Consider the following 14,743-nt stretch of genomic DNA (forward strand, 5'->3'; position numbering starts at 1 on the left):
TGTATGGCTTTTTTAAGGTGCAATGTTTATATCTGGTTTATTAGGATCTATTATCTAAAATATTTGGGTCCTAGTAAGGAATAAAGGATTTTTTCATTAAAAAAAAAAAGCCATGTGGAGTTCATTGTTAGCAGTGTAGAAAAATATATACAGCACTGCCATAGGTATTAAACTCTGTAGGAGTCATTTACTATACCCTGGGGTGCAAGAGCTAGAGCACTAAGGTGCCCATCTAATGAACACTTGGGGTAGGTGAAGCTGCAGCCTTAAAAGAGAATGAAACCCAAAAAATGAATATGGCTAGAAATGCCACATTTTATATAATAAACAGACTGCACTGGCTTCATTTTCAGCACCTCTATAATTAATGATATAGGTCTTTGCAGTTTTCACAGGAGCTCCTCATCTTGTATTCTGTTAGAACTGTCCGGGGCAATGCACATGCTCAGTGTGCTCCGGGCAGCTGTTGAGAAACTGAGCTTAGGGGTTGTTACAAATTATCAAGCAGAAAATGAGACCTGTCATATAAACTGACTCTACAGGGCTGATGATTAAATTCTGATGCCAATTACACTGGTTTCAAAGCTGCCATGTAATGTGAATATGAATGAATTACCAATCAGCCCTTTACTGTTACATATATTTTGAGTTGGGCCCTAATCTCAATAAGTGTCAGCAGAACTGAGTGTGTGCAGTAATCAGCAGAAAAGAAGATGGGGAGCTACTGGGGGATCTCAGGAGGCACAGATCTTCCCTGCTAAAGGGCTGTGGGTGCCTTGGGCTGCTACAGAAGGCCAAAACATAATGCACAACATTTCTGCCCTGCTTCTTTAGGTAGGCTTTAGTTATCCTTTAAGGCAAGTAGTAAGGACAAGGCTGTGATGTGGGCTGTGTCTCCTGATGACCCATATTTTGTGCATAAGTTAAGATGCAGGTGGAGGGTATACCTACATGCTACCCCTGATGTGCCCCTCTTGGGTTGAGCACTGCCTTACCTAGGCAGCACTAGTCTAAGGGGCATGCTGCTTTAAAATGGTGTAGAGAGGCCTGTGCCACTTCGCAATGTGCAAAGTGTAAAAAAAAGGCCATTTGCAGTGTTAATGACCACCTGCATGTTCTTCCCATGATTGTGTGGCTTTCCTTTGGATATTTCAGTTTCCTCCCAGTTTCTAAAACAACAGTATGATTCATTTGTTCCTGCTAATATTGACCATATGCAATAGGGATCTTAGTATGTAAGCTCCACTGGGGCAGTGCATGATATGAATGTGCTGCAGTATATGTCGGCTAAATAAAGAAAAATAAATATGGACTTATGCTAGCCTTGTTATTTTTAGATTATAGTATCCCTTTAGGTTTGAATAGTTAATAAGACATTTTATATATATGTATTTATATATATGTACTTGATACATATGAATATACATATAGCATAAGAAGCAGAAGAATGCTAAAACTTTCATACATAATTTCTTTTTAACTATAAAATTCACATAGATAGGCACTCCTGTGCTACAACTACAACTAACACCAAACAACTGTGCTGGAATAGAGATGATCTGAATTACAGTGTTGAATTGGCTGCGGTAATGAGGTTTGCCTGTGGATTTTAGACTGCCCTTTCTAGTGGTGACAAATGGCTTTAAAGACGTTATTTTCCAAAAAGTTTAGTACTGTTTTGCATAGTTTAAAATGCACTGTGACTTAAATTTGTTTAAAAAAAAACCAAAACATTTATTGTGCCAACTTGACTTTTATTTCAGACCGTGTGCGATGGTTGTTCCAGACATTGAGTTGATTTGTGAGATAATGCTTGTGGCTGAAGGGTTCATTGATGCTCGGCCCTTAGCCAGGAAATTTATTACCCTGTACACATTATGCAAGGAGCTGCTTTCCAAACAGGTAAGTTTTAAAGAGGATAGCTAATACATATGGCTGCTACAAATATTATGTTCCTATGCATTGATTTGATGAAACAGTAAATATTTATAGATGTGATTATCTTTTCTTTCCTTAATTGTTTAATGATTTTGCTTGCTTAATGTTTTTTTCTGGTTTTGGGACTGCCTAAATAACAATGATGTATTACTATGTCTTATTATTTGTATTATATGTCTTATTATATGTATTGCATGTATTATATGTCTTCCAGGCACCATTTTTATTTCATGCATTTTCAGAGCTGGTTGCCTGTTATCTGGTATAAGCAAATGGAAGTATATAGCAAAATTAGTGAGAAAAAAACATTCTTGCAAATAACATTGTGGTACTTAGTAGAAAAGATGGGCATTTTTTGCTGTAACCCTTTTCCATTAGTAACGTGGTCCTTAGGTTGAAAAAAGGTATACCCTTTGGTTTATAGGCAAAATTATTGCCATGCTGTGCTTTCCAGGGAGCACTTCTACACAGCACCACATAAATGAATTACTTCCATTCAACTGTATGGCCGTGTACAGTGCCTCAAGAGACAAAGGCTGAACACACAGTAAATTAGGCATGGGCAACAGCTCCAGAACCAAACTTGTAGGTTGGCTGCTATAATATAAAAGACATAAACCATCTGTGTAAAAAGCTTCACTGCTGTGTTTAGACTCAGCTCATGCGAGTCAGTAAGCACCCTGACGTAGCCCTTTGAAATAGCTATCCGAGTTGGCACACTGAGGTAGCACAGTAAGGTCTCTGAGCTCTTACACTGGGGCTTATTTGCATTGTCAGGCATATTTGCACCAGCGCAGTAAGCAAAAATAACCATTTAACAATAAGCTTTGACCAGTCTGCTACAGTTAGGATATAAAGAGTAAATCTTTAATTTGGTGCTGTGAGCTACAACACTGGGGCCAGCGTGCTTAGGGTGCATTTATTAACAGTGGAGACATATATGTTGCCCATACAAGTTAGAAAACCAAAGCAGAGATCTGAATGGTTGCTATCGGCAAGATCACCAGTGATGTTTGTTTTCAGTGTTAATAAATACAGCCCTTAGGGGCTGATTTACTAATCCATGAACGTCCAAAAAGCGTCCGAATGCGTTTTTTTTGTAATGATCAGTATTTTGCGATTTTTTTTCGTCACTGTCGCGACTTTTTCGTAAATTGTCGCGACTTTTCCGTAGCCGGTAAGACTTGCGCAAATTGTCGAGACTTTTTCGTAGCCGTCGTGAAAAAATCGGAAAGGTTTGCCCGCCATTTACTAGCGCTCAATACGAAATAGTCGCGACAATTTGCACAAGTCGTAACGCCTACGAAAAAGTCACGACAATTTGCGCAAGTCATACTGGCTACGAAAAAGTCGCGACAATTCACGAAAAAGTCGCGACGGCAACGAAAAAATCGCAAAAAATACGAAAAAGTCGCAAAATGTTCGTTTCCAATCCAATTTTTTCCCATTCGGGATTCGGATTCGTGGATTAGTAAATCAGGCCTTTAGTGTTGGAAGATAAAGCCCACCAAGTTGGCACATTGAGGCAGCGCAGTGAGTTAGGATGCTGAGGTGGTGCACTGGGTTAGCTTTCTGGGTCACCAAACCTAATTATCATATTAAGTATGTAGGTCTCTGAGTTAGAAGAAGTTGGTAGCACACTAGGGCAGCACATTTAGGTAGCACACATTGAGATAAATCCATGCAACAGACTCAGAGTAAAGTTGTATAAGTATTATGTAGCATAATGGTTTCCCAAATGTTACTTGAACAAAACCTGGTACCCCGTGGAGACTTCTGTTTAAACGACACTAATCTAATGACAGATACAATCCCCACAAGGAAATGAAAAGATTATAGTCAGAGAAATAGCCTAGGCCAAAAAATGGAAATTATATTTCCTACATAGCATAATAATGTAATGTGTATTTAAAATTATTTCATGCATGCATTCATAACTTTCTAATGTCTGGCGTATAAATGACTCTAGAGCAATTAATAGCAGAGCATGTTAAAAAAAAATAGTTTCTGTGGATAGGTATAGCTGCAATTAATTTTTGTGTGATACTATTATTCCCACACTTTGCCTGCAGTCATTTTTGGAGGAGATAATTGTACAGCGCCATTAGCTTCTAGTCAGAACATGTTACACTTGGAATTAGTACGCGCTTTGTATTTCCACCAAGTAATAACTACTAGATAATACATGTAAATGCAAAAGTCCTGGCTAGTGACAGGTAATTTATTATACAATATGCAGCGCTGTGTTACAATAAGTGTTTTAAGCCGTAAATGACATGACTGTATTGTGCTTCCAGCTAACCTAGTATATTATCACTTTAAATCCAGAGCAATTATAGTGTGATTAAAGGTTCAGCCAAATCCTCGTGCTTAAAAAGGTAGAAATCTAACAGAGGTGTCAGATGGAATATTTATTTATCAATTACTTTTTAGCATAAAACTTTTCCCAGACGGCTGATACTTTTAACTAGCTTGTTGGGTAGGAACGATAGCCAGTGCAAGAGATAATTATGATCAAAGACAAACTAGTGACATCAGTGTGCGAGAGAACCCGAGGCAGTGTCAATAAGCAACTTATTGTAGTAATGAAGCCCATACCAGTTTTAGGGATTATGCTGGATTTAGACATAGACATTTACAGCATATATAGAAGTAGAAATTACAGGGAAGTAAACTTTAAAAATTAAATTTTAGTATTAGTAGCAATTTATGTCTAGTGTCTTTATTTTTTCACTTTATAGTTTCAGAAGAGGCATTTATATAACACGCAAACATAGAGTGGTATTTAAAAAACTGACTGTATTCTAGAACCAGGGATTCTAGAAACCAGATAAAAGTATAAAAGACTGACTTAAGTGGGTCAGGATACAGTTATAAATAAAAACACCAAAAGCCTCATGTATGAAGGCAAACAGAAGTGCAACTAGCTAGTTTGTACACAGAATAGAGTGTGCTTTGAGGCTACTCAGAACGGTACTTGCCCCCATACATGCGCCTTTCAGCATTTCGATGATTTCTGCACAAGTGCATGCATTAGAGCAAGACAACCCCTGTATTACCTGGACCTACCGGTAATTTCAGTTTTCATAGATGCCATTTAAATGCAGGAGAACAAGTATGCACTGCAACTTGCTCGCGGTTTGCCACAATAGAGTCTATTTTGCTTCCATTTTGTGTCCAAAAATTGCATTTTGTAAATAAGGATCCAGTTGTAGAGTTTCATTGGTGACTACTGTGTGCAAAGTACCAGGCAACACTGGGGGTCATTTACGCGCGATTCTTAGTACTCTTGCACCAAATGGTGCTCAGTTTAAAAGTACTCCAGGGATTGACTGGGCTCTGCAACTTATGCCAGATGCAGAGAGCAGTTTCAGTGGGTGCAAGGCAGCCTTGTACAGTCTGCCATAAGGTGAGTGGTAAGAACAGGGCACAATTGTGGACTGGTATGTTGGCACCTGCCTGCGCACCCTAAATTTCACATCTAAATGACTTGTGAGTTAGGGAGTGAATGGGGTTTGCCTATGTCAAATTTAGGCAGCATGATATTCACATACTAAATGAGCCTTAAGGTGACTGCGCACAGGCCAGTAGAAGCTGCCAACAGTCAGCAGCTTATTGGCCCATGTATAGGGGCCCTCAGACAAGCCTGCCTGACCAACATCTGTTCAAAAATTGGCCAGATGTTGGTCAGGCAAGTTAAGAAATTTTTGGATCAATCCGATATCTCCCACCCAAAAGTGGAAGTTCTGTTCTTTGGCTAACTCGCCAAATGAGCAGATCTCTCAGTGTATGTCCAGCTTTACTGTGTTGGTCATCAGTATGCATTTTAGCTAAGCCCATTCTGATTTATTTTGCCATGAAATCAGAGCCACCAGTGCTGATATATACAACACAATCATATAGCTTTATATATATTTATACCTATTGCAGTACAGACCTGTTCCAACAGAACAACAGCTGTAGGTAGGAAAAAATGAGGAGTTAGGGATTGTATGGCAAGTTGACACCCATGAGGGCAAGATGGCAACAGTAATACTTTATATCACTGTTAGTGAAACTTCTGAAAAATTAGTGAAACATTACTTGTTTGTTGCATACAACAATTTTTGTACTCGACTGCAACATTTTTTGACGATTGCAAATTTTCTGCTGCAAATCCATGCCTGCCGAAAAAATTTGCTCATCACTATTGCTCACCTGACCCCACTGTGCCATCTAGACATTTGGACCCCAAGCAGCCACATGATCTGCTGCTTCTACCCAAGTTTCCAGCATTGCAGATAGGATATCCTACTCCTGTTTTATGGAAAAGTAGCATCTAAACATTCTTAACTGGAGAATTGCATATTGGCAATTAAAACATTGTCAGCCCCCGATTTTATTCTTGCACTGTAGTCTTATTTATACATTTTCCCTTCCATGCAGATATTCAGTAATGCAAACCCATTGTGGAAGAAATGGCAGGTTACTAAAGTATTTTGTGGTCATTGTTTATAGTCCAATGTGTTATAAAAGCAAACGGTAAATTGCACAGATCATTACTCCTAGTGCCCCCCTCTATGTTAGCTTGATCACAGCTAAAAATATTGTTCCCATGACTTAAGCAATACTGTCATGTAGACAATTAGTTAGCTGAGAAGAATGTGATGTAAAACCATTAAAGGTTTCGCTGCAGTGAGGAGCTTAATTTGCAGATAATAGCCTTAGTTTTACCGATGAGGATTGACCGCCCATTTATTAGATTATAAAATGGGCAATAAAAACTCATATCACTACGTGACTTACTGCCTGCTCCATAAAATAAGTAAGACAACATCATGCTGCTGGCAGTAGCAATGTAGTTATAAACTTAAAGGGATGAGACAGTTTTAAGAAGAAGAGTTTTTCATATTAACATATTTCTTACTAACTGTAAGAAAATAGTGTTGTACTGTCTGTATCCTGTCTAGCCCTATGAACATTCTGTAAAGCTGAATGCTTGTTTTACACTATCTATTATTGTTAATTGTCTTTCATTGTGAACTGTGTATCAACTCTTTTAGTGGCCATGGGAAAATTAATATGTGTCCCAGCTTATTACCTGGGGTATATGTTTAGGCCTGTATGAGCATAGGTAAACAAAACTTGATTACATTTGGTTGGGTGCTGAAAATGAAAGTGGAGCAGTGGAGAATCTCAAATTTCTGCAATGTTTAGGCCTCTCTGTGTGTTCATGCAATTTAGTGGTATAGGGGAAACAAAAATTAGAGTAAGTTAAAGCACAGGGGGCCAAGGGCAAGAAATTCCTTTGTGGCCCAACAGCTTACCAACAAACTTGTAGCACAGAGGCAGTACTGCCCTGATCTGACCTTAACCACAAACACATTGGTCTGCTGCTGGAAAATGTATTCCCTGACTAAATAGAGGTACACCTGTTGCACCTTTGGATATAAATGAGATGCAGGGTCCAGCGCAAAGAAGTTCATGGGCCCTTTGCACATTGTGCCCACCTATGGGATTGAAAGGCAAATAAGAATATGGCCATGACCTGCTCTTGTAAAACCCAGAATGCCCCAAACTCAGCTTGTTCAACTGACCCCCATTTTGTAATGGCATTGCAGTTTATGTCTAGCTGCAAGATTATGATGGAATTCTGTGAAAACTGCAGCATTGTTGGGAATGTGGGGGGGTGGGGGGGGGACAGTGAATTGCACTTTGTCCCTTTAGTAAATGAGGCACACATTTAGAGACTTGCATACACAAAAATTTTTGGTGTGTACAAAGAGTTTCCTCTCAAGGCGACTTCAGCAAATTGCAGTTCCATGTATGCCATCCCTCCATTACTTTGACGTAGTTTGGCAGCTGGAATATATTGTAATACATGGACAAACAATCCCTGTTTTGCTTAAAGGGGTGGGCAGATCTTGGTAGCTGAATGCACAGAATGTCTGAGGGGCACATTCATGAAAACACGAGTTCGAATCCTGAATGGTATAAATTCAGATTGGATACGATAATTTCTTAAGATCGCAAATATCACAAATTTTGTCGCAAAGTACGAAAAAGTGGCGAACAATACGAAAAAGTCACCAACGCTCGGAGCGTCCGAACGAACGCCTGGATCGTTCGTGGATTAGTAAATGTCCCCCTTAATGTCCTATATATATTGATATAGGGTGAGCAGAGGACCTTTTGTAGCTGTCTGTATGAATTTTGTTTTTACAATTTGATCTATTTGATTTTTGTATACAGGATCATTATGACTGGGGACTGAGAGCAGTAAAATCTGTACTGGTCGTGGCAGGCTCTTTAAAACGAGGGGACAGCAGCAGGCCCGAAGATCAGGTATTGACATACAGGCTCACATAAACATTAGTCTTGTGACATTTTTGCAGTGATTCTACCACTGACATTTTTTAAGGCTGGATTTAGTAGAAGCTTCTGTACTTTAAAAGTGATATGAGACTGCCTGCATCCTGTATCTGTTCTACTTAATACATAAGTCTTGTTTGTGTTGTGTTTTTTTCTCTTTTATGACAGTTTAATGGATGTTCTCTTTATGACATATGTAGGTGCTCATGCGAGCTTTAAGAGACTTCAATTTACCGAAGATAGTGACTGATGATGTTCCAATTTTCATGGGTTTGATCAGTGACCTGTTTCCAGCTTTGGATGTGCCCAGGAAGAGAGACTTTAGCTTCGAGCAGATGGTTAAACAGTCTACCCTGGAGCTTCACTTGCAGCCTGAGGAGAGCTTTATTCTCAAAGTAAAAACAAAAATCAATTTATTTTTAATTACTCGCCATTAAAATAACCGCAGTAAAGTCGCAATAAACCTGAAGGTTAACTTTTATTGCAGGCTTGATAAAGTGTTTAAGTGCCTCTAAGAGATGGCTGTGTTTCATTTTCATAATTTGTCCTAAATGTAAAAAAAGTATAACAATGGTTCTTCTTTCATGTATTAAGTGTCTTAAGAGTATTCCTCTGGGTTCCTAGTGACTTACTGGGTTCAAGCTCCCATGCAGCTAACATATCCCTCCTAACATATGACCTCCTTAGGTTACATATATTTTAGGACATTGTCTTAAGGCCTGGGATACACAGGGAGATTCGTAGCTGCTAGTTCATAATGACCCCACAGGAAACCATGAATCCTAATTTAATGCAAATGCAAGTCTGGGAATAAATAAGTAACAAAAGCATAGTAACATGGAGAATAGGAAAATGGTAGGAAACTAATAAATATATTTATGTACATCAGGTTGTCCAGCTGGAAGAGCTGCTTGCAGTTCGCCATTCTGTCTTTGTGGTTGGAAATGCTGGAACTGGGAAAAGCAAGGTAGGCCATCTGTCGCTTTAATTAATCAGTTGGAATTAAGGCTATTTCCTCCCCCACTGGAACATGTCAAGCCTTTGGGAAGCCTGAGAAGCCCTCCTTCTAATGTAGTTGTACCCACTTGCATCGCAGTATATATTTACACCCAGAACAAAAATGTTTTATTGATGACTTTTTAAACAAAAGTAAATAAAAATAAACTCTTTATTAAGAGACACTAGGCAACATTTATAAAGTGCGTACCAGGATGCAAAGTGCAAAAAAGTGCACAAACCACCATGTTTTTTGTACGCTTGCACCAAGCCCTTCACTTAACACCCCAGGCACAGTTCTTTGCCCTCCAGAATAAAGCACAAAGTTTGCCACTGCCACCATGGCTATAACGTTGCCACAATGAATATAGTGGTGCCGTGCTGTATACATGAAGGGAAGACTATAAACATTCCACATCCCTCCTCTTAATTTCCACAGCTCAGATGTCCAAGTTAGGGAGCTCCGGTTGATAAAGGGTGCTAAGAAGCCCTGTCCTTTATAGCTTTCCCTCTGCCAGGTGGTAATAACAGGGCTGTGTCGTTCCCATCAGCACTTTACTCTAATTTTCCTTATTGATTTGTCTACTAAAACTATTGAAGAAATATACAAAATATACATTTTCTTTTGTTTTATTTGTTTTGTTATTTTTCCAAGCAGCCTATGGCATTGTCACTCAGGGCGTGGCTACCCAAATAGGGACAAAGCCTTAATTTTCTCATTGCCTGAACAGAATATATAGGGGCATATCTATGCAGAAATATATATATATATATATATATATATATATATATATGAGATAAAAGGAAGAAAACTGCATAGATATTGTCTTTATTTAAATAATAAGGTGTATATTCCCTCTAAATTGAATAGATATACCATGTTTGCTACTCGCCTTCACAGTGGCCACATTTTATATTCTCAGCCTTTTTAACAAGTATCAGTAAATAGAATAAAATATACATTTATGGGAAGGACAAGTGTTGAATGAAATATGCCCTCACCTTAATTACTAACTGATGAAAAATGTATTGTTGAGTTTAACTCTTGTTCTGCAGTTCATTTTTATACTTCATGGCATTGCCCTCTTATTTAACAGTAAACATTTGTAGAGCCAGCATGCAAGCAGTTAAACAGTGTTATTATGAGAGTTGGTAAAAATAGATGTTATCAAGGTTGCATAGATTTTCCGCATAAGTGGTCAATTACAATTTTATTTTTGAAGCTATTTTAATTTCAGATAAATTGACCTTGTAAGTTATAAAAGAACCTAACCTACAATTTGTGAGTTCATTTTAGATCTGGCTTTGTGACAGTTATTTGTATAATTCCCTTTCTTGCACACATACAATACTTCTGCACTTAATCTCTTTCATCACAACTAATTACACTACATTCTGTAAACTTAATTGCTTCCATTTTACTCAGAACGTCTTGGTAATTACTGATGCTTTAGATCAGGAAACGACACGGAAATTTATGCACTCCAAGGGAAAATATTTTATTTGAATTTTTACTGAATAAAACGTGTTAATAAATTCTGTGTATTTTACAAGGTGTTGAGGACTCTGAACAAGACCTACTTAAACAGAAAGCAAAAGCCGGTGTGGAATGATCTGAACCCCAAAGCTGTTAGTACTGATGAACTCTTTGGGTTCATTCACCCAGCTACAAGAGAATGGAAAGACGGTAGGCACGGGTGGCTGGAATGTCACCAAGCACTGATAACGTAGGCTTATTTGCTTTCTATAGTTTACGTCAGAAATGTAACCTTGTGACCCTGCTTTAAAGCAGACTGGTAGTTGTATACCAATTGGCTCTTAAGTAGCACAAAAATGCACAGCCTTATAATACCAATCTCACGCATATAAAAGATCAGTCACATTATAGTGCATTCTAAAAATATAGTAAGGGCTTCTTTTTGATCTCAGACTGTAGGTTTCCTTCAGTGGATTGTGCAGATAAAGGGTTCACACATTGCAGAAAATTTTTTTTTGGATACATGCATTTTGTGGCCACGCCCATAAATACCACACCCATTTTGCCAAAGCATTCTGCAGACATGCAAATATAATTACTATGAAAAATTGAAAACCATGGAATGCACGGCCATCTTTAATTTTTATCTTGAGAAGTAGAGTGTGCTGCTGCAAATAGGTCATAGTTAGAAGCCTGTCTGAAACAGTTGCATCTGGTGATCCCTTTGAAACTCAGTGGTAGAGCAACAGACTATAAAGGATAGCAACTATACAGAGGGCAGTGGTTCAAGTCCGGCTCATTGGTGATCCCTTCCTCTCCCCCCTCGGTGTGAAAAAAAATGCTTTCCTAACCAATAAAATTAATGGTTGATGCCAATGTTATTAATAGGGAGAAAAGAGAAAAATATAGGAAGGCCGGTATTTTTTTTTTCTTTAGAAATGTTGGCAACCCTAAGCCTTACAGTGTCTGTATCCATATTCTCTGTGTGCTGATACACCTACTATGCATGTTGCAGGGCTGCACTGAATGCATGTAAATTAAATTGCAATCAGGGCAGCATTTCCAGCTGGGTTTTCTAGATGTGTCCCTGAATTATCTGTTTAAGTAGACAGTATAAACCATGAAAATCTGCACTGCAAAATTTTTTGGCCACATGCACTTTGTGTCCACACCCCTAAGTACCACAGCCATTTTACACCAAGACATACCTCAGAAGTGCCATATAATCACTACAGAAAATGGATAACAAGCATGTTAACCACAAAAGTATAATCGCTAAATAAAATAGATAATGGGCATTTAAACCTCAGATGAGCCAGTATAATAACTATGGAAAAGAGGCAATCTGCATATTAACCCAAGACGTGCCAGTAGTGACTGTAGAAATGGCCATTAACTCCACACATTACAGTAAGATGTAGACAGATAGATTGAAAGCATTCCCTTACCTACACTTGCACAAGCAGAATCCCAACACCAAAGTTTTTCTTTCCCACACTGCTTGTCTCTCTCTCTCTGCCTCCGTCTGCCTGGCTCATGTTAAAAATCCAAGATGGCCGTATGTCCCACAGTGTAACACATGGCTATCTTGGATGTTTCTATCGAGAAGCAGCGAGCTGAGAAGAATCGAGAACAAGCAGGGCAACGTGGGATATTTAAACACCAATCTGGGGCAGGGTTCAGTGAGCTGTGAGGTATGCAAAATTCCCTATTTGCGGATGACCATATTTACAATATTTTATTAGTCGTTCAGTTTTAAGGCTCAGGGTTTTGGGAAAAACACAGTCAAGCTACAAGACGACTGAAAAAAGAGGTCAAGGGGGGGTTACAGTATTTTAGAGGATCATTATATATGTTCCTGCAGAATTGCACAGGGGCATATGTTTATGGTATTTTTTACAGTCTATGAGACTATTTAGGGAATTTTCATTCACAGTAGCCTTTGGCTAGTCATTCTCCAAAAAACATTGGTCAACACTACCGTGAGCTATTAAACCATGACTGTGTTGTTTCTTGTGGGTTTATAGCATAATCCGAAGGCTATGTCAAATTATGAGGATGGTTGTGGCTAGTCAGCCTGGGAAAGGGGAACAATGGCAAGGCATGCCAAACCATAAACAATGTCAATGATTCCCAGGGGAAAAAAAGCAACAGGGATATAAATATACATACTTCATCCATTATACAGCAATATGTTGCTTATAACTGGCAATGTTATATGAGGTTATACCAGTGACAGTAATTATAACAGTAACATTAATTGTTGTGTTTGAAAATTGCTGATGCGAATGATCCATGTTGCTCAACTGTTTACACGTAGGACTACCCCAACTACTACTGCTGTTTCCTGCCTTAAACCTTTCTGCCTTGCTGCCCCTTACATTTGGAATGCCCTCCCTGATTTCCTCCGAATAGAATCCTCCCCCAGTCTTTTTAAAAACAAACTTAAAGACTACCTCTTGGAGCACTCACCCAGCACCTGATCTGGGAACTGGCACTTATATTGTAATGTCACCCACTGTGACCTACAGCACTTATACTGCATTTTCCTATTTGTGTCTGTAAGTTACCCTCCCATATAGATTGTAAGCTCTACGGGGCAGGGACCTCCATCCTCTTGTGTCTTTGACTCTTAACTTATTGCAACTCTATTTATCTTGTATCTATCTGTATTTCTTGTTGTACTTTATATTTATCTATTATTATCTTAATAGCACCCTGTTTGTATTAATGTATTCTAATGTACAGCGCTGGGTACATAAGTAGCGCTTTTTAAATAAAGATATACATACATATACATACATTTTGACAAAGTTGACATTTTTAATTAGGCAATAAGACAAACCTTTTATCTGACCATTTGCTTAGCAAAAAAGGCAAAGAACATCTGTGTATATATGTGACATGTATTTGGGTTTCTTCACATAAAGGGTATATTAAATAGTCCCTTGGTTAATGATTTAGACAACACTGACAGTGTCAGCTAAACATCCTTTTGCTCTTTTCTTCCAAATGTAATTGTGTCTCTGCTGCAGTGGATAGAAAAAGGCTGAGCTAGCAGCTTGCACATATAGGCCATCAATAACCCTGTCATTGTCCATCAGCCCAGCTTGCCACCCTTTTGAGTGTCAGTTAGTCTGTATTCTGCCTCACATGTACATGTAAATGGATGTTTGTATTTCACACTTAATATGCTCCAAATGACACAAAGTAGGGTAATAGCTAAACAAGTCATTCTGTCATCCAGAAATCCTGGTAACAAGTCATTCTGTCATTCAGAAATCCTGGTAAATAACATTTGCCAACTAAGTGATTTTTTTTAGCTGCTTTCACAATGTATAGTGTCATGGCAATTGTATCCCAAGTAGGCAATGGTTAAAAAATGTCACTGCTGCCCCGTCTGCAAAAATCATGTTCATTTTCCACAAAACACTTTATCTTTATAGAAGCAATATTTAGATCAAGTTCTTGTGGTTTGCCTAACTAAAACTGCATGAATTAGAATTATTTTTTAACAAATTGAAGCTTAAGTGCAAAATGCTTTTTTTAGGACTTTTATCATCACTAATGCGGGAGCAGGCAAATCTAACTCATGAGGGTCCAAAATGGATTGTTCTTGATGGGGACATAGATCCCATGTGGATTGAATCACTTAATACTGTCATGGATGATAATAAGGTAAGTAATTCATTGAATCATCCACTGAGTTTTTGGATAATGAAGCTAAATGCCCACTGTGATTAACACCGCTGTATATTGCTTTGTGACACAGCTTCCTAGCAGTTAGGAAATCATTCTGCAACAGATTTCAGAAATATTTGTTTTTGTGATTTACTCCTCTGTTCTAGTCAAGGAGTAATTCACCTTCAAGTTATAGTATAGTATTTCTTAATGAATAACCTTTTCTCTTCTACATCTTTCCAGCTTTCAAAAGCGGGTCACTGACCCTGAAAGCCAAAAAAATATTGCTCTATGACACTA

The 14,743-nt window shown here is 38.4% G+C and overlaps 1 protein-coding gene across 1 annotated transcript in view; it reads left to right on the forward strand.

Annotated features, from left to right (window-relative positions):
* dnah11 (dynein axonemal heavy chain 11) overlaps positions 1 to 14,743 on the forward strand; it is a 153,080-nt gene that overhangs the window by 73,009 nt on the left and 65,328 nt on the right. Inside the window, exons 37-42 of the mRNA XM_031903586.1 lie at positions 1,764 to 1,902; positions 8,170 to 8,262; positions 8,490 to 8,684; positions 9,179 to 9,256; positions 10,840 to 10,972; positions 14,313 to 14,440. Of these exons, the coding sequence (XP_031759446.1) occupies positions 1,764 to 1,902; positions 8,170 to 8,262; positions 8,490 to 8,684; positions 9,179 to 9,256; positions 10,840 to 10,972; positions 14,313 to 14,440 (766 nt within the window). The remainder of the gene's footprint in view (positions 1 to 1,763; positions 1,903 to 8,169; positions 8,263 to 8,489; positions 8,685 to 9,178; positions 9,257 to 10,839; positions 10,973 to 14,312; positions 14,441 to 14,743) is intronic.

The sequence above is a fragment of the Xenopus tropicalis genome, chromosome 6, assembly GCF_000004195.4.
Source record: "Xenopus tropicalis strain Nigerian chromosome 6, UCB_Xtro_10.0, whole genome shotgun sequence".
Classification (NCBI taxonomy): Eukaryota; Metazoa; Chordata; class Amphibia; order Anura; family Pipidae; genus Xenopus; species Xenopus tropicalis.